Raw genomic sequence first — 17,937 nt, 5'->3', positions numbered from 1 at the left:
TCTCTATCACTCCCACCTTCTTTCACTCCTCCCTAATCTCTTGTTCACTCCTTTATCTTCCTTTCCCTCCTGTCTTTTTCTTTTCATCCAAGTCCCTTCCATCTCTTTGGTTCAATGAATGTTCAACTGTGCTTCTCCCCACCCTCCCTCTCTCCCTCCCTCTCTCCTTTCACCTTTCCCCCACTCCATCCCTCTGTGTCTCTTGCTGTCTGTCTGTGTGTCAATGTGCAGTGATAAACCTGTCACTAAATAAAGCCTGTTGTTTTTCAGTGTAATATTAAGAATGGATAAAAACTGCATTAATAACTTATATTATTACTATGGTTACTATTGGGACATTAACTGTAATTATTGATACAATGATAATATGGATTATGACTGATTGTTATTGATAACCGTCTGAAAACAACACAATTCATAATAAAAACACTCGGATGACGTCAACATGCTGTCTGTGTTTGAAGTAAATAATCCGTTAGGATAGATGCTATTTTCACTTTAGACAATGAATAGAATGTATTCATTCATTATTGGCCAATGTCTTATTTGAACAAATGTTGGCAAATCATCTGAGGGCTTTTAGGGTGGCTGAGAGCATTCTTCCAATATTTGTGAAGATTTAAATATAATATACACAACACAATTAATAAGTATTACAGGTTCATAGGGTTTCATCAGGCCAGTTGAACTTTGCATTCATACCTTGCGCAATATGATACGCAAACCATACTGTCTTTTTTGCGTGGTTCTCCATCTGTCAGTCAAGGTCAACACTCAATACATCCCTTTCGTTATATTGTGTCACAGATGTGGCAAACCCAATGGACGCTTGTTACATTGTATTATTTGATGACAATGTAGCTGCATTGATTCCCTTTGGGTTTACGCGCCGTCGTACTGTATTCCAATCCTGCGTAATTTTCGTATGCCTACGTAAATTCTGATTGTGAATACGAGTGTATCGGTGTAGATTTTTGTGGGTCATGGGGGAAGGAGGTAAATAAAGAGACACGCGCTAATAAACACGGGTAGCAAAGGTTGATTCTCACACTCGCAGGAGCGTCGCTCGACTCTTTTGATGCACAAATTATTTGTTTTCAGTACAATCTTCTAATCGGACACATTAGATAGAGACGAGAGAGAATAGGAGAGAGGAGGGTCTGCCGTCAGCAGCAGTAGGAGGTGAGACGAACATTTGCAATCAATCGATACATGCTTCATGTCACATTTAACACATCATAATAGACAAGAAAAGCACTGTTTTTAGCTAGCTAGGCTGTAAGAGCTTTTGTTGTGCTGGGGTGTCTATTGCACGTATAAGATAGCCAATCTAGCTAGCTTGCTAATTAGCCACATTACACTGTACAGTACTAGCTTGGCTAGCTCCACTAGCTAGCTACAGTATTTCTATTGTGTGAAGTCAATGCCCAGTGCTAGCCTAGGTAGCTAGAACAAGATGACAGCCCACACTACTGTCTTTAGGAATGGCATCAAAAATGTGTTTTCCATCTTTCTTGCACGCATGTATGCTTTCAACTGTATATTCGTACTGGAACTACTGATTATAGGGCAGCTGTGCATCAGAAATTGCTGCCATTATTTTGACAGCATGTGTCAGCTGTTGGAAGTATTAAATGATTTTCATTTAATTAAACTAATGAGTAAGCTACTCATATGTCCTATGGGTGGGTGAGCCTCTTCACTTCCTGGTGCTGTCTCTCTACAGACAATCTAATTGAGTTGTTGTGTGTGTGAACAAGTAAACAGGTGCTGTCATCAATTCCCTATCTTTTGATAGTGTTTATTAATATCTTTCTATAATCCTCTTAGTGTGGCTCTAATCAGACAGCAGCTGGTTGGGTCAGTGGAAAAAATCCTTAAATCAACCGTCACTGGGGTGGGTAGACCACCTGTGGATGGAACAGTAGTGTCTCCTCTTATTGTCAGTAAGAGTAATTGTGGTACAGTCACAGTGAATTGACAAGGGCTTAAATTCTCTCAGTTCCGGGACTGACTGTGCATTATGGATATTGTCGGTATTGTCTGACGTAAGGGTTTTAGTGAAGTTGAGTAGGCCACTGTGCATAACAATTTGCTAGCTGCACGTCTGTTGGCCTAGATATAAGTAGTTGAACAGCAGGGTTGTCTCTGTCCTGCTGCATTGACAGGACACAGTTTGCTGAGGAGAGGACTGTGGCGCAGCAATACATGACTCCCTTCAAAGAGGTTGGTTGTTGTCTTTGTATACTTATACTTGGGGGTTAGGTGAGTGAGCTCCCTAGCCTAAACAAAGCCTGTAAGCCAGGAGGAAGAGTGAAAACTCTGTGCAGTCTTTAAGTTCTGTTGTCGTCGTGGAGTTCTTTTGTGTGAAGGCCATTTTGTGACCCCTAGCTACTGTACATTGTTGCCATCCTTGGAGTTGGTGTGTGTACATGTTATGTGTATTTGGGTGGGTGGGTGGGTGTGAATGAAGGTTGTGTGATTGTAGAAAGCCAGCAGATAGAGAATGTCAGATTGAGCTCAGTGGGCAGAGTGGGCACTCAGGAAGAGATTTCAGCATGGCCCCGCAAACCCTCTCATCCTCAAATAGATTACCATATCTATCAAAGCAGCTCTCTCGGACTTTGATCATGTCTCTAGTTGATTTGATTGACTCTCTTTGTATCAGACAGGTTATCCATCTGACTTGCATGGAGACCATGAATAGCCAGTCGGGCACTGCTTTAGACGCCTCCTACAAGTTGTCAGACAAGACAACGATGTAACCAGCGTTGTTGAATGCAGTCTGTCACCCAAGCTAGACCCTAAATACCATCGACAATGTAGGCTGGCTAGGTTTGGAACATGCACAGAATGTCCGCTTATATCAAACGAGTTAATCTGTCCTCAAATCAGTGAACATTTATTCTTTACCTCCTCTCCAGCTCTAAGGTGGTCTGATTGGATTCGCCACTGTCCTGTGTTGCCATGGCGATGCGGGAGCTGGTGGAAGCGGAATGTGGGGGAGCCAATCCCCTCATGAAGCTGACCGGTCACATGACCCAGGAGGGCGGTGCTTGGAGGCACAGGTCGACGCCCACTGTGAGTAGGAGTAGCATGCCCTTTAGTGTTTTGAATATGGAACAAATTTAATATGGAATATTATTCATGTCGGCCCATGCTGACCCATACTATTAAGCTTTTCTTCGAGTGGGACACATCTACCTGTAATTCAACAAGGACATTGTAGTTCCATTGGGTCATAGAACTGCAACTTGATGCACCTGACTTTATATATTCATCACAATTTTACAGTGCCCTGCATAAGTAATGGGACATTGAAAAAAAAAAAAGTCTTCTTATGGTTCTACACTCCAAAAGTTTGGATTTGAAATCAAACAATTACTGTAACCTTAAAGTAGAGATTCTCAGCTTTTATTTGATGGCATTGGTGTACATGATAATGAAGTCCACATACTGCCATAACAACTAGGGAGTATTTCAGGGCCAAAAAGTGGAAAGGTCTTGACTGGCCAAGTCAGTCTTCAGATTTAAATCCAATTGAACATGCATTTACTTTCCTGATGATAAGATTTTAGGAAAAAACCTCAAAACAAACAAAACTAAAGACAGCTGCAGTACAGGCCTGGCAGAGCATCACCAGAGAAGACACCCAGCGTCTGGTGGGGTCAATGGGTAGCAGACTTCAGGCAGTTATTGCATGCAAAGGATTGTCGACCAAATACTAAACATGAGTGTTTGATTTGAACATTTGATAAATCTTTCCCATTACTCTTGGGTACCCTGAAGTAGGGGGACTATGCATAAAAAGTGTTATAATTTCTGAATGGTGAAACCAATATGTAAACAAATACCATCAAATAAAATAAAGTACATTTAAAATCAAAATGTTGGAGTATAGAGCCAAAAGAAGAAACATGTTTCACTGTCCCATTACTCCTGTAGGGCACTGTGTATATCAGCATATAATTCTCTCATACCATCTCTCTTTTCCTCATAGATTCCCCCTACACCCATTGAAATTGCAACTGAAGAGGAGGTCAGTGCTCATATTACCTCATATGCTCCAATTGATTGCGACCATTGTGTTCTGTGTGTCCAAAGTTGACTGTAAGCTTAAAGTTGCCTGCTTAAAGCAGACACAATTACAATTTTGTCGGCCTGGATAGCCTTTGATCCGACAGTATGTTCCTTGTTTGTGTGTTGTTTAGTTGGTGAATGAGTTCATGCAGGCGCCCCCGCGGCCCCCCCACAGCTTTGACATGGGCCAGCTACTGGAGGAGATGCAGCAAATAGACCAGCAGAACTACAGGCCAGCTCCACAGAGAGGTACACATACACGTACCAAGACATCAATGGCTTTAACTAAATGATTTACACGAGATTTCAATCCGCTGTAATGTTCCTGTAATTTAAGGCTAAACCATAAACGTTGACTTGTGCTGTCCATTTACCTCTGTTAGCGCCTGGAGTGGCAGCGTTGGCCCTGTCTGGTGATTGGGCGTCTGAGTTCCTGTCAGGAGCTGACTCCGCCGCTTCAGCAGGGCAGGTGGGACTTGGTGACGCAGCTGATGCTGATTGGACCAAAGAGTTCATCACTGATGTCACAGGTAAATTTTTATTGTGGCTCTTTTTGACATGTCTGTCCCTCACACACGCACACACTAGCAAGGGGCATCAATATTTTTAAAAAGGAAAATTGTTCTGATAAATGTTCAATTGGACAGAGAATGAAAATACACAGTACTTTGGGATTTTTCAAAATCCATAAAATATTGACTGAATTATACTACATAAATCATTGTGCTTGTCTGTTTTTAGAAAATAAATGAAGGTTAAAAACAACAAAAAATTACAGACAGACTGTATTTGCGTACATGAAGAAATGTGCATAGGGTTCATTCAATTCCGATACATTTGCACTGACATTGACAAGTTCACTGCTATCTTCTTCACAGATTGCGCTACCTTTACTTTCCTACGCATCCTTGTTGATTATTCATGGTGGTTGCTGTTGCAACTTATCTTGCCTATTCAGCAATGGGTGTTTACTAAAAATAATCACTACGGTTTAAATGTATATACCGCGTTCTATATTTCACCTATGTTTACTAACTTTATGTTGTTTGGGAGATCAGACATGACATTACTTAGATCTGACTGTTCATTTTCAGAGGTTGCCTCCATTTCAGAGCATTTATGTTATAAATATATCAAATCAATAAAAAGTAACTTTAATCAACTCCACAAAAAAACACCCACCTGCCTATAGAACAATTTCTCTTCTTTTATTTCATATACTTGTCAGCACCATGCATTAAATCCTTGTTCCAGCTGAAGCATTGAAATCATTGAGCTTTTCCCTGAGTGTTCCATCAATGAGATTTCATGCGGTACCCGAGAGGTCATATAAAAGGTTTCCGCAAACGTCATGGAGGAAAAGGTGGTGGGCACGGTGACAGTAGGACTTTTTCCCCCCTTTTTTTCGAGAGCAGTCCGTCCACCGGTTTGAACTGTCAACATTGATTTTGGACCCTTCAAACATACTGTAGCTTAATGAATGCTAAAAAGGGAGTGAATTGCTAAGTGGGTGTGGCTGCCCCTTGCCACACACACACACACACACACACACACACGCACACACTTGTTACACACTCTTACACACACACACACACTCTACACACTCTCTTCTCTGTATCTCTCCCTCCATCTCAGATCCGGGGCGCTGGGCAGAGGAGTATCTGGAGCAGTCAGAGGAGAAGCTGTGGTTGGGGGACTTGGGAGAGAAGGAGCTTGAGTGGTGAGAAGAGAGAGAGAGAGACCTGGGAGATAGGGAGCGAGGATGTTCGGGGGGAACGACAGAAACAGTGAAAGATGGAGACCTTGAGAATGTTCCTGACGAAATGGTGATATTGTGATGTTGAGCTGTTGTTTGTATTATACAGTCCTTGAACACATCTGAATAGCCACTGAACGCAGTGTTTAAGTAACAACTCTGTAAGGCTTTGAGTCTTTCAGAACGCCTTAATATGGGCAGTAGCTGAATAGGAGTTGACAGTGAAATGGAAAGCCAGCCCACACACAGACCTTCAGTTTGTTCAATTAAAAAGATAATTATTTATTATCTCCGGAAGGCGATTTGTATGTGATTCATTTATCCCAGAAGTAGTTAGTTGTGAACTTATTCACACTCATTGAAATGAAATTAATTCCGTCTTTAGTGCTTTTCACATCGTCAAAGGTAATGGTTTGATTCAGCAAGCTTGGACTGTGCTAGTTTCTATAAACCTGCTCTGTTGTATGATGTTAAACACATTTTTTCCCCAATAGGACAAAGGAGTACCAATCAGGAGACGAGTTAAAGCAAACAGCCAATGAGCTTGTGGCAAAGGTCGACGACCCCAAGTTACAGAACACTGAGGTGAGCAGCACAGATTCCCAGCTATCAAACCGTGTGTGTAAACGGTGTATCTTTGTCACTTTTTTATATGTGTTTCATTCTTTTTCTACATATCTATCACCATATCTTTCCCCATTCTTTTAACTTTGTCCATAGGGGTAATGTAGTTCTGTATTGAAGCGGTCACGGTAGTTGCGTTGGCATGTTTTCAAGTTGTAGCTATTCCTTAGTTGTCAAACTGTGTCATAGAAATGCATTTTGCTGTATCATATTATCATAGTGGTCCATTAGGCTAGCCCGTAGCCATAGTATTTGCTATTATGTCATTGTTGTTGTTGTTGTTGTCGTTGTTGTGTAGTTCCTGCGGTTCATTAGGCAGATTGGCGAGGGCAGTGTCACAGTGGAGGACAGAGCAGGCAAACAGCACACAGATAAGGCTCAGGCCGAGGTGGCTCAGAACTGGGCCTCCAACCTCAACCAGGTAGGAGCCATCTCCCATTGAGGATACAAAGGGAAGAGTGCAACTGTCAACTCACAGGGAGCTGTCTTAGCCCCAGTGTTTTGTCCCACTGATTGTGATGTACAGTAACTTCCCTACAAATGTAACCAAACAGTGGCCATTACTTTCCCTGTAATGTCAGCTTCTGCCCTTATATCTTATTTCTATCTGCTGTGCAAATCTCTCCTAGCTATCCCCATTGTGACTTTGACATGTCTCTTGTGAAGTTGTATGTTTCACTAGGGTTGTGGTCAATTCCTTTTCAATTCACAAATAATGGCCGATTTGTGTTGAATTTCAATTTACTTTCTGGATTGACTGAATCCAAAATGGAAATGACCTCAATCTTGGCTTTTACCCTTAAATATCTAGTCATTGGTCTTGTCATGGTTCTTGTCATGGTTCTTGTCACTAGTTGCCCTTAACTGTGGCAATCTCCTTTTCCTCCTTTGACCCTGTCATGAACTCTTGGCTTATCCTTCCCTCAATTAACAACCTCCATTCATTAATACCAAATTAAAACTCTTAACCCACCCCCCCCCCACCCCCCATAAATTAAAAAAAAAAAACAAAAAAAAAAACACCCTCGCCTCACCACAACGATCCCGCCTCTCCCCCCTCCCTGGTTGCCATAGTTCCTGGAGGAGACTGGGGGAGGGACTCTCCCATTGGAATCCCAAGAGACAAATGCGAAGATTACCAAAGCTAAGGCTAAACAGGCCCAGCAATGGGCTACTGTCGTCAGGCAGGTAGGACCCCTGACGCCCATGGAAACTCTACCCAGGAGATTTGAGCTTTTTTGAACAGATATTTTTAGTGTCCGCATTTTGTTTTACTCCCTTTGTAGTTCCTATAGTTTCTTTGCACTTCCCAGGAAGATACTGTACATTGCACTCAGTGATTGCTGAGTGAACTGGCATTGATAGTTACACAGTTACATACCAGTCCATTAAGGAAAAGGCTGGTACTGTAATATAGAATGCTTGCTGCTCAAAGGTAGGGGGTGAAGGGAGAATGGGAGAAGGGTAGTGGCTCTCTGCTGTGTTTAGTTTCCCATCCTTCTATCTCTTCTTGCTTTCTCAGACTTCCCCCCATCATTTTCTTGTATTTAACTGTCATAACCTCAACTCAGTTCAAGTGTTATGGAGTCATTCACATTAAGGGTTCCTGTCAACCATCACTATGACTTGCTGCCTGTCCAGGTGTCTGTGGAGTCAGCTGAATCGTGGGTAGATGAGTTTGCCACGTCGGGCCCAGATTTCCAGCAGGCCAAAGCTGCAGTAGAGGTGAGAGGAAAAGCCGGCGGAAAGATAAAACGTGAATAATGAAGATATGGATGGATGAATGGATCGACTGATGGTATGGTTGGTCTTGTGTTATCAGAGTGATGTTGACTTCTGGGAGAAGCTGCAGCAGGAGTGGGAGGAGATGGCCAAGAGAGACGCAGAGAGCCACCCCTGGCTGTCCGACTTTGACCAGCTACTCAGCACCTCCTACGACAAGGTACTTGTCCGTCCATGGCCTACTTACCTGGTCAGACCAGGTGGTCATCTTCCAGTCTGTACCTGTTCTGATGAGACAGTCTTCAGATTTAACAGAAGAAAAACAAAGAAAAACTTCTTCCTCTTCTTTACCTAACTCTTGCTCTCGTCCTCCCAGGGGTACCAGTTTGAGGAGGACAACCCATACCTGTCCCACCAGGACCCCCTGGCGGAGGGGGTGAGGAGGATGGAGGCGGGGGACATCCCTGGAGCTGTGCGCCTCTTTGAGAGCGCCGTACAGAAAGAACCAGAAAACCAGCTGGTGAGAGACGTAACAATGGCTTCCTCCTCTGTCTCTTAGTTTCTGTCTGTCTCTCTCCTTCTTTTCTACCATTTTGTATTGAAATATGTGTTTTTGTCTTTAAGGTATGATAGAAAATGTATAAAGGATGGTTTTTGTTTAAGTTTTTATTGTTGACAGAAAATGTCTTGAGAGGGTTTCTAGCCAAAAAGTCTTCTTGACAGTCTCCTGTGTCTGCCTTTCTCTATTGTTTATAAAGCCCATTAGGGATTATTGTGATGCACTGAAATGTTATTTTTCATTGTCTATCATTCATCTTTCATTCTCAGGCATGGCAATATCTGGGAACGTGTCAGGCAGAAAATGAACAAGAATTTGCAGCCATCAGCGCCCTCCGCAGGTAAGGGGGCAGAATAGATGCATCAGCTACAGTAGCAGGCTCAGAGACTGGAGAGACATCTCTAGGTGTCTCTATAGTAGTCATGGAGTGTGTACACCAGTGGTGTACACATATTTTATTTATGAATACATATCTTATGTGTGACTCGCATACCATGGCAAGATGCAATGATAATCATTGACTTTTCCTTGAGGGCTACATGGTGCCTGTGAAGACTTGGGTTTGGTACTGGTGGCTAATTAAAAATTCTCTCTTTCCTCTTCCTTCCCCTCCCCCTTACTGTCTGTCTCTCCACTCCTCTTCTGTCTCTCTCACTCTACCACCATCAGATGCATAGAGCTGAAGAATGACAACCTAACTGCTCTGATGGCATTGGCCGTTAGTTTCACCAACGAGTCCTTGCACAGGCAGGCCTGTGAGACCCTTCGTGATTGGCTGAGGCACAATCCTACGTACCGTCCCGTTCTAGAGCAATTTGAACGGGAGCGAGAGAAGGACGAGGTCAGAGAGAGGGAGAAGGAGAGGGAGCGATTTGGGTCACTGTTGCCAGAGTGAGTGGCACTGTCTTTTTAAGATTGTGCCTGTACTTTTCATTTGTGATCAAAGTGACACTGGCAGAATGGTGCTACATGTTTAGCTACACATTTATTATTTGTTAATCCTCTCTCTCTTTTTCAGGTCTTTGTTTACAGAGGTACAGTCACTGTTCCTGAGTGCGGCAAACTCTGACCCTGCCCGGGTTGACCCCCAGCTGCAGTGTGGTCTGGGAGTTCTGTTCAACCTGAGTGGGGAGTACGACAAGGCTGTGGACTGTTTTACTGCAGCCCTCTCTGTTACACCACAGGTTAGCCACCACTAATACTAGGGGTGTGATAACTGCTCTAAGATATCTACTTCCACAAGACCTGTCTCGACCGCAAGCTCTATCTGAGACTCAAAATGTTCTTGATTATGTAAGTATATTATTGATATGTCTCTCTCTCTTCCTCCCTATCCCCATCTTTCTCAGGACTATCTTCTGTGGAATAAGCTTGGTGCTACTCTGGCCAATGGAAGCCGCTCAGAGGAGGCTGTCGCCGCCTACAGGAGGGCGCTGGAACTACAGCCAGGGTTTGTCCGCAGTCGATACAACCTGGGAATCAGCTGTGTCAACCTAGGAGCCCACAGGTGAGACGGAGATCCTGATGCTCGCATTGTTTTATTTCTGAGGAACAACAATACATACAAACAAACGACATTTCATAGAAGCTTGATCAAAACCTCTTATCAGCAATAGCTGTGAGCTAATGTATATTTTGAGTATTTAAGCCATAACGCAGGACCAGCAGGAGTTGACCCTATTCTTCCTGGTTGTCTACCTTCTTTTACAGAGAGGCGGTGGAGCACTTCCTGGAGGCCCTGTCCCTACAGCGCCAGGCGTCGGGGGAGGGCGAGGCTGCAGCCGCAAGCCGGGCACCCGGAGGCGTCGCAGCCACCATGATGTCCGACAACATCTGGTCCACCTTGCGCATGGCCCTAAGCATGATGGGAGAGAGCTCGCTGTACGCCGCCGCCGACCGGCGAGACCTGGACACGCTGCTGGCTCACTTCTGTCAGAGAGAGATGGGGGCGGGGGCAGAATGAAGGCGGGGGAGGGCCGAGGGAGGGAGAGGGCTGATAGAGTGTGAGTGTGCATTGAGGGGAGGAAGGTGTTTAGGTGAGGTAGAGAGGGAGGAGGAGGATGAGAGAGGAGAGAGGAAGGAGATGTGAGACATTGTTGGTCAGCAACCAAGGGAAATGGAAGTGTCTGGGAGAGGTGGAATGAGAGGGGTAAGAAAAGAGGGCAGAGAGGGAGGTGTGGTGAGTGTGACGTTGTGGATCATTCAGCCACCAAGGGACGTTCAGTATGCACCATGTGTTCACACTGACTTGTATCAAATACATAATGTTCCCTCCCAGGAGAGAAGCAGCCAGCAGAGAGACCCTCACTGTGACAATGTCACACTCACTGCCATCACCCTGGTCTCACGCTTCTACTTACTTTCACAGTCCATCTCAATAATCTAAAAAAAAGAATGAAGACGACAAGGAAAGGAAGTCTCTTTATTGAGATTTAACCCTCTGTCATCAGTGACCATAGCTCTTGTTGCTGTACCCCGTAATCATGAAACATAGGTACGGTATACTTACTGTAACAGTGAAAAGAGGACGTCAACACCATATTTTTTGCAATCAGTGCCCCTTCAAGGTTATAAGGAGCATAATGCCCCTACTAATGGTTAGGACCGGGCCTGATTCACAAAGCTTATCTACCAGTGGAAAGGGCTGTAGTTTCCGCTATGTGTAATTTTCATCCTTCCCCTTTTAACAAGAGACTGATACTTGGGTAACCAGGCGTGCAGTCGATGACATATTCAGATCAATGAAGTGCAATGGAGAAACAGAACGAGCAGGAATGCTGCCCCTGGAGAACTGAAGTTGTACACGCTGCTTTGGACAATGGATGATAGGACTGTGTAATTGTAATGAAGTACCGAGCAAGGGACCTTTGAACTCCCTCACTCCCTCGCCTCTGTTCTCTGCAGACAGTAGGTCTTGTTGTAAAATAATTTGCTTAATTGTAAAATAATGCTATCTGCCATATTGTGTATTGTACTATAATTATTGTACTATTACTGGTTTCAAAATAGGTAACCTGACTAATGATTATTCATGTCATATTCAGCAATAAAAGCTCTGATTCCAAATGTCCAGTTTTTTTACATTTACATGTTTATGTGTGATAAAGAGAAGGGCCTCCATAAGGAATTATGCTATTTCCTTGTTCCCATATTTATGTTCTTTGTTGCTGGGGACCAAAATAAGAGTCGACCACGAAAGAACAATCCGGATGCTTTTACAGAAGGAATGTATGGATTATTTTACAGTACAGAAATGAAGACTTGCATATATCAATTCCTATATTATCAACATCTGCCATGATAAGGCCTACACTTCTTATTTTGTAAATCACTATCGCGGTATTTGGTTCTATAGATCTTTCTTGACAGAACCATAGTTCTGAAATGGTAAGATTTCCTTAATATATTTCAACAGGATCGAGTGGGGTGTGTCTCACGAGGTAAGAATGCGGCTTTCGAAATATGTTACATAGGTCACACGCAAGCTTAAACGTATGGTTCAAACTGTTGCTTACGTTTTGTGTTGCTACACAGTTTCATTACAGACCAGGATTGTCCTTTTCAAATTTGTTATCATTCGTAGTCCACGCCCATTTCACAGGGTGGGGGCGCATTAAGCCAATCTGTGCAGAGGAGGCGGAGGCAAAGAGTTCACCAATTGGCTGGTTTGAAAATAACTAGATGCATGCTTTCCCCCATTTAAATGCTCATGTTTTGCTGCGAGAGAGTGAAAAGACCACGACAACAAGCAGACTACTCAACGTATAAGGTAAATTAGCCAGTCAGCGAACTTTTGTATTGCTGAATTACCTTTACTTTAAACTAACGCAGTGTAAATAAATAATCAATCAATCAGAATAAGAGAAACGTGAAAACTGTGTGGGAATTTGCAATGTGTATGTATGAACGAACGTTATACATAACTTCTCAAACCAGTTAGCTAGCCAGCCATCTGTTGGCTAGCTAGCTGCTGTTTTCATCCATTGTTTTATAAATATTACTTTTAGCTTGAGAAATAGCTGTGTATTCTTGCTTGAATAAGATCAAGAGGATAGCTAACAATGGATGGATTGTGCAAGCTAATTCTCCTTACTTCCTTTGTGTTTCACAGGATATAGCCATTTAATCATGGGATCCAGTGAGAGCAAGATTGCCGTGGCCTCCACACCTATTCTCGTGGCCTCCACACCTAAACCAGACCCCAGCAAGCGCCTCAGAAACGAGCGAGTCGATCAGCTAGTTGACCCACGGTCTCCGTCCACGGCTATTGACCGCACACCGATACAGGTAGCTGCTAGAGATCATGCCATTTCACGAGCACATTGCAACTGAGTAGGGGTGTCCAAACTGGCTCCTATATGCCTACAGAGTGTGCAGGCATTTCAGCCTGGAGCTATATCACTTGATTCAGATGATCAACAAATGGCTGTTAACACACAGTTTAATCAGGTGTGTTAAGCTTGTCTGGAACAGAAGTCTGCACACAATGTGGACGGGAGCCTTGCCTAACTCAACAACCAAATGTGTGTTTGCACCTCATTTCAGGTTGGTGGAGCTGTATCTCGTCCTCCGGTTGTGGTGGAGAGTGAAAGCACCAGCGACCCCCGGTCACCCTCCATCGGCGTCACCCGCACTCCCATGAAGGACTCGATGAAAGGTAACTAATCAACTGTCAAAGTTATAGTGACTGCAGAGAACTATTAGTTTTCTTTACTCAGCCCGTGTGTCTGCAGCACATCAAAGATTGATCCTCTCTTCTCTGTTCCTCCAGTGAGCGTCGGCTCCTTCGCCCGTCGCCTAGGTATGCTCTTCCTTACTGACACAGATGCCCCTGTGAAAGAGGAGGAGGAGGAGGAGGAGGAGGTGGTAGTAGATGGGGAGCTAGGTTCCAGCCAGCCCCTCCTCTCTCTTCAACCATCCCAAGCCGATATCCTACCCACCCCGATCCTGTCCTCTCCCCAGAGCATGGGGGATGACACCCTGCTTATGGACAGCCCCTTCGTCCACCTCGTGGAGGTAGAGGCAGACCTGACTCTGGAAGAGGCAGAGGAGGCTAAAGAGTCCCCCCTACACAAGCGGCTGAGTATGAGCTTGATAACCTACCATGATGGAGCCCCGTTCCAGTTCTTCGCAGAGGTCCACAACGACTATCCCCAGTCCCCCCTGCTCAATGCAGACTCTGAAACACATGGGGACGAACCCGACCACTCGTATGCCCAGCTGTCCACACCAATGATGCCAGCGTCAGGGGATCTAAAAGCGGAGATGCCAGTGTCAGGGAGTCTAGAAGGGGAGATGCCAGCGTCAGGGAGTCTAGAAGGGGAGATGCCAGCGTCAGGGGATCTAGAAGGGGAGATGCCAGTGTCAGGGGATCTAGAAGGGGAGATGCCAGTGTCAGGGGATCTAGAAGGGGAGATGCCAGCGTCAGGGGATCTAGAAGGGGAGATGCCAGCGTCAGGGGATCTAGAAGGGGAGATGCCAGCGTCAGGGGATCTAGAAGGGGAGATGCCAGCGTCAGGGGATCTAGAAGGGGAGGTGTCAGGGGATCTAGAAGCGGAGATGCCAGCGTCAGGGGATCTAGAAGGGGAGATGCCAGCGTCAGGGGATCTAGAAGGGGAGGTGTCAGGGGATCTAGAAGCGGAGATGCCAGCGTCAGGGGATCTAGAAGGGGAGATGCCAGCGTCCGGGGATCTAGAACCAGAGATGCCCACTGTGCAAGAGTTACCCGTGGCACCCCCAACCACCACTACCCAGGCCCCCACTGGTCCCAGCCCAGGCGTGAGCCAGCAACCTCAAACAGGCATCCGCTGTCCCACTTTTGACACCAAGAGCCCCAGTCAGGTGGTGTTCAAGCCCCAGTGGCTGGGGAAGGGGTTTGGTGCCACCGGGTTGAAGGCCAGAGGGGTGCAGGGTCGTGGAGGAAAGGCATCCTCCCCACTCTCCGTCCGGGTTGGAGGGAAGAATGTGGGCAATGAGAACAAGGGACAGTCTGCCAAACAGAAGCAAAGAGGTGTGTAGAATGTTCTGTGGAATTGTTTTAAATTGATTTGGTTGTCACAACCAAATGTGTTTTTTTCTAAACCTGGTTTCTTCTCTCCCTGTGGCAGGCAAAGCCCTCATGGCTGAAGGTCGGTCCCCTCTGCAAATCCTCAAGGCGACCAACTCCCCCAGAGACCAGTCCACACAGGTATGTGTGTGTGTGTGTGTGTGTAAGACCACAGAACCTAAAGACACAAGAACTCCCACTAGTTCAGAACATTATATTTTGTACTAGCAGGAGCGCACATGAAGGCAAGTAGGAAATAGATGGATAGATAGTGTCATTTATATATTTAAATTATTTATAGATATCCAATTTGGCAATCTGACTTCTTCCCAAGGACAGTACATGTATATGGTTATGATGCAAATATAAAAACAAAATAAATATATTTTTCTGTTTAGTCAGAAATTGGTAAGACTGCCATCAAAAGTTTGGTCCTACATAGAAAAGTATGACTGTCTATTTCAATATCAGTAGCCAGAGAATTTAGGAATATTAAAGGTCAGGTAAAGCTTGCTTTCTTTTAATTGTGCAGACTTTTTTCTTTGCCTTTTGATCCCCCTTCATGCTCTCTTTGATGTGCCCTCTGCTGGCACTGCCACAGGAACTGCACATTTTACTCATGTAAACGGGAAAGATGGGAAGTGGCATGGTAGTCCTAAAAAAGCAGTGGCATAACCCACCACACATCTTTCTCACTGTCTGGCACCACTCTCAATCTTTCATATCTGCACACTCGCTCGAACTCAGAGAATGTGTCTTCACCAAATGCTAAGGGTTGTGAAAAACTGGTCTAAGTAGTCTTCTCTCCCGCTGCCCCTCAGATGAAGCTGAAGGTGTCCACCCCTGACAGACAGAGACTGGGCCAGTTGGACCGCAGAGTCCTGACAGTGGCACTTAACAAGGAGAACAGATAGACACTGCCCAAGGACACACACACGCACTGCCAGATGTGTACAGGAACCTGCCACTTTTCTAGATCTCTCAATTTGCCTTTTGAAATGTACAGAATTTTTTACTATTTACTAACTTTTTTTCAGAAGGATTTTATATGTATATTATTTTTAAAGTTCTGATTTGTTTTGTCTCTGTCCTGTGTATGTCCTGTATGCAAATGTCCATATTAATGTCTTTCTATCCTGTGTTTGTATTTTATGTTAATAAAAGTATTTGCTTTTCATGGTCTTTTGATGTCTTTTATTCTGTTCTTCTATACAATCATGACATCAATGTAGTTTCAGAAATGAAACTATGCTCGTCAAAAAACGTCACGGAAAGAAAGACAGTCAAGATGCTTCTGAAGCCGTATTCCATATTTATTAGAAAGTTAAGAAAGGTGTTATGGCTTTACTATTCATAGACTGATACACAGTGTGTGTCCCAATGTTTAAATAAAGGTAGTCCAAATTGTAGTACAGAGTGTGTGTGAGAAAATAAATACCACCTGACCCCCTCATTACATCATTGCAGTGTCAGGCTGTACTAGATGGTGTTTAATGTGATAATGCTACATTGAGTTATGTTCAGGTAGATACTGTACAAGTTAGGCTGCTGCTACTACTTTTGCTGCTAAGTTTTACACAGCCATTTTTGCCACCCACACACTTTCACACAGAGATAGATACAGCTTTCACACATGTAGGGTTTAAACACACAACCAATGTCCTCTGTGACAAATGTGAAAGATGTTTTTTGTTAGTGCTTAGTGAACCATGAGATCCATTATATCACACCATCTGTCAATCCAACGGTTTACTGAAAGCACTCATTCCTTTTTGTGACCAGCCACTGGGGGAGAAGGCCAAAAGATTAGGCCCAAACTCATGGTAAACATTTTCTATTTAAATACATACGCACGTAAACATCTTTCTGAGACTAATGTAGAAACCTGCAGGCTAAACAATCCATTCTAATGTCATTTTAAAAAATGAAAAAAAACAAACATACAACAACTAGGAAGAGAACTATAACCAAACCAAAACAACAGCCGCTTGAAACAAAAATTAACGCTTACATATTCATCTGACACATACGTCCATTTTGACTCTCTTTTGATATAAAATGTAACAACATAGTTATTGTAAACCTCCACAGGCTGTTAGTGGTCATGTATTTCATCCTATAGTATATCATCCAAATCTCTACCATTCCATTTGGCAACTGCTCTCATGACATAGTTAATCCTTTCAAATGCTGGACAAAATATTCATAAAAGTATCTAGGGCTGGTTTCCTGGACACAGATTAAGCCTAATGTTAGACTAAAAAAGTATCTTCAATAGAGATCCATTGATAGGGTAATTTAGTCCAAGACTAGGCTTAATGTCTGTCTGGGAAACTGCCCCCTGATGTTTGAATTCGGTTTGAACCATGGCATAAACTGATAAGAATTGTCTTTTCTTCTAAAAATCCCCACCCCCCAAAACTCGAGTTAGAAGGAAGAAGAGAGAAGTGGGAAGAGAGGAGAAAATGATTTCTCCCTCTTATCACAATCCCTCTCTCAAATCTTAAATAGGACTTGGCACAACAAAAATACCTCCTCTAAACCCACGTGTCTAGTCCCCAATCCCTCTCTTAAACTTCCAACTCTCTCTCTCTCTCTCTCTCTCTCTCTCTCTCTCTCTCTCTACTCTCTCTACTCTCTCTACTCTCTCTCTCTATCTCTGTCTTTCTGGCAAGTTTTCATAGTAATCATAGTACTCCTCCCCTATGTCTATCCCCCTCTCCCACTCTCTCTCTCTTTTTCTAGGTCTATCCAGTGAAGGACTGCCTCAGTTCCATATCTTCAGGAAGCTGTCCCAGGATCCTGTGCAGCATGCCATCCCGTCACTGCTGACTCCGATGCAGCTCACTCTGTTGTCATGACCCGCCAGAACTCCTGAAACACAGACAGAAACAGATATACCATGTCAATGTAGAATATATGCACATGTATGTTATATTTTGTGTAATGTTTGGCATAATGTAATTACAGCTTATATAGGCATGGAGAGCAGAAACACCAACTAGAAGGACTCTGGACTCTTCACTTTGTGAACTCTACATATCCTTATCCTTACTTCCTTTCTCGCCCTCTATCCATCCCTACTCTCCCCCTCATCTCTCTTTCCCTCCCTCCATCGGCTCCGTACACACCCACTCTCTCCGCCTTGAG

The 17,937-nt window shown here is 44.1% G+C and overlaps 3 protein-coding genes across 6 annotated transcripts in view; 2 read left to right on the top strand and 1 right to left on the bottom strand.

The window, feature by feature from the left end:
- The first annotated feature begins 991 nt into the window (after positions 1-991).
- On the top strand, positions 992-11,798 carry pex5 (peroxisomal biogenesis factor 5). 2 transcript variants are annotated; one of them, XM_083679235.1, is made up of 16 exons: positions 992-1,182; positions 2,925-3,081; positions 4,001-4,039; positions 4,212-4,329; positions 4,464-4,610; positions 5,716-5,800; positions 6,331-6,421; positions 6,759-6,881; positions 8,102-8,185; positions 8,283-8,402; positions 8,559-8,702; positions 9,011-9,081; positions 9,411-9,632; positions 9,760-9,925; positions 10,091-10,248; positions 10,452-11,798. In XM_083679235.1, the coding sequence occupies exons 2-16, from the start codon at positions 2,968-2,970 to the stop codon at positions 10,702-10,704; spliced, it is 1,935 nt and encodes a 644-aa protein (XP_083535361.1). In that variant the 5' UTR covers positions 992-1,182; positions 2,925-2,967; the 3' UTR covers positions 10,705-11,798. The 2 variants fall into 2 exon arrangements, with proteins under 2 accessions (XP_083535361.1, XP_083535362.1); XM_083679236.1 differs by lacking the exon at positions 6,759-6,881.
- Positions 11,799-12,480: 682 nt separating this feature from the next.
- On the top strand, positions 12,481-15,956 carry cdca3 (cell division cycle associated 3). Of its 2 annotated transcripts, XM_083679604.1 has the most exons (7): positions 12,481-12,510; positions 12,853-13,028; positions 13,287-13,398; positions 13,513-14,360; positions 14,415-14,751; positions 14,849-14,928; positions 15,609-15,956. In XM_083679604.1, exons 2-7 carry the CDS (start codon positions 12,870-12,872, stop codon positions 15,699-15,701), a joined length of 1,629 nt encoding a protein of 542 aa, XP_083535730.1. In that variant the 5' UTR covers positions 12,481-12,510; positions 12,853-12,869; the 3' UTR covers positions 15,702-15,956. The 2 variants fall into 2 exon arrangements, with proteins under 2 accessions (XP_083535730.1, XP_083535729.1); XM_083679603.1 differs by having other exon boundaries at positions 13,513-14,751.
- A 129-nt stretch (positions 15,957-16,085) lies between these two features.
- Positions 16,086-17,937, bottom strand: part of gnb3a (guanine nucleotide binding protein (G protein), beta polypeptide 3a) — an 8,744-nt gene continuing 6,892 nt past the window's right edge. For both annotated transcript variants that reach the window (XM_083679755.1, XM_083679754.1), the window contains exons 8-9: positions 17,919-17,937; positions 16,086-17,661 (exon numbers count right to left, since the gene is read on the bottom strand). The exon at positions 17,919-17,937 is cut by the window's right edge and continues 198 nt beyond it. In XM_083679755.1, coding sequence (XP_083535881.1) covers positions 17,555-17,661; positions 17,919-17,937 — 126 coding nt within the window. In that variant the 3' untranslated portion in view covers positions 16,086-17,554. The remainder of the gene's footprint in view (positions 17,662-17,918) is intronic.

Source organism: Argentina silus, assembly GCF_951799395.1.
Source record: "Argentina silus genome assembly, chromosome: 10".
Lineage (NCBI taxonomy): Eukaryota > Metazoa > Chordata > Actinopteri > Argentiniformes > Argentinidae > Argentina > Argentina silus.
This window is presented reverse-complemented; position numbering and strand designations above follow the sequence as displayed.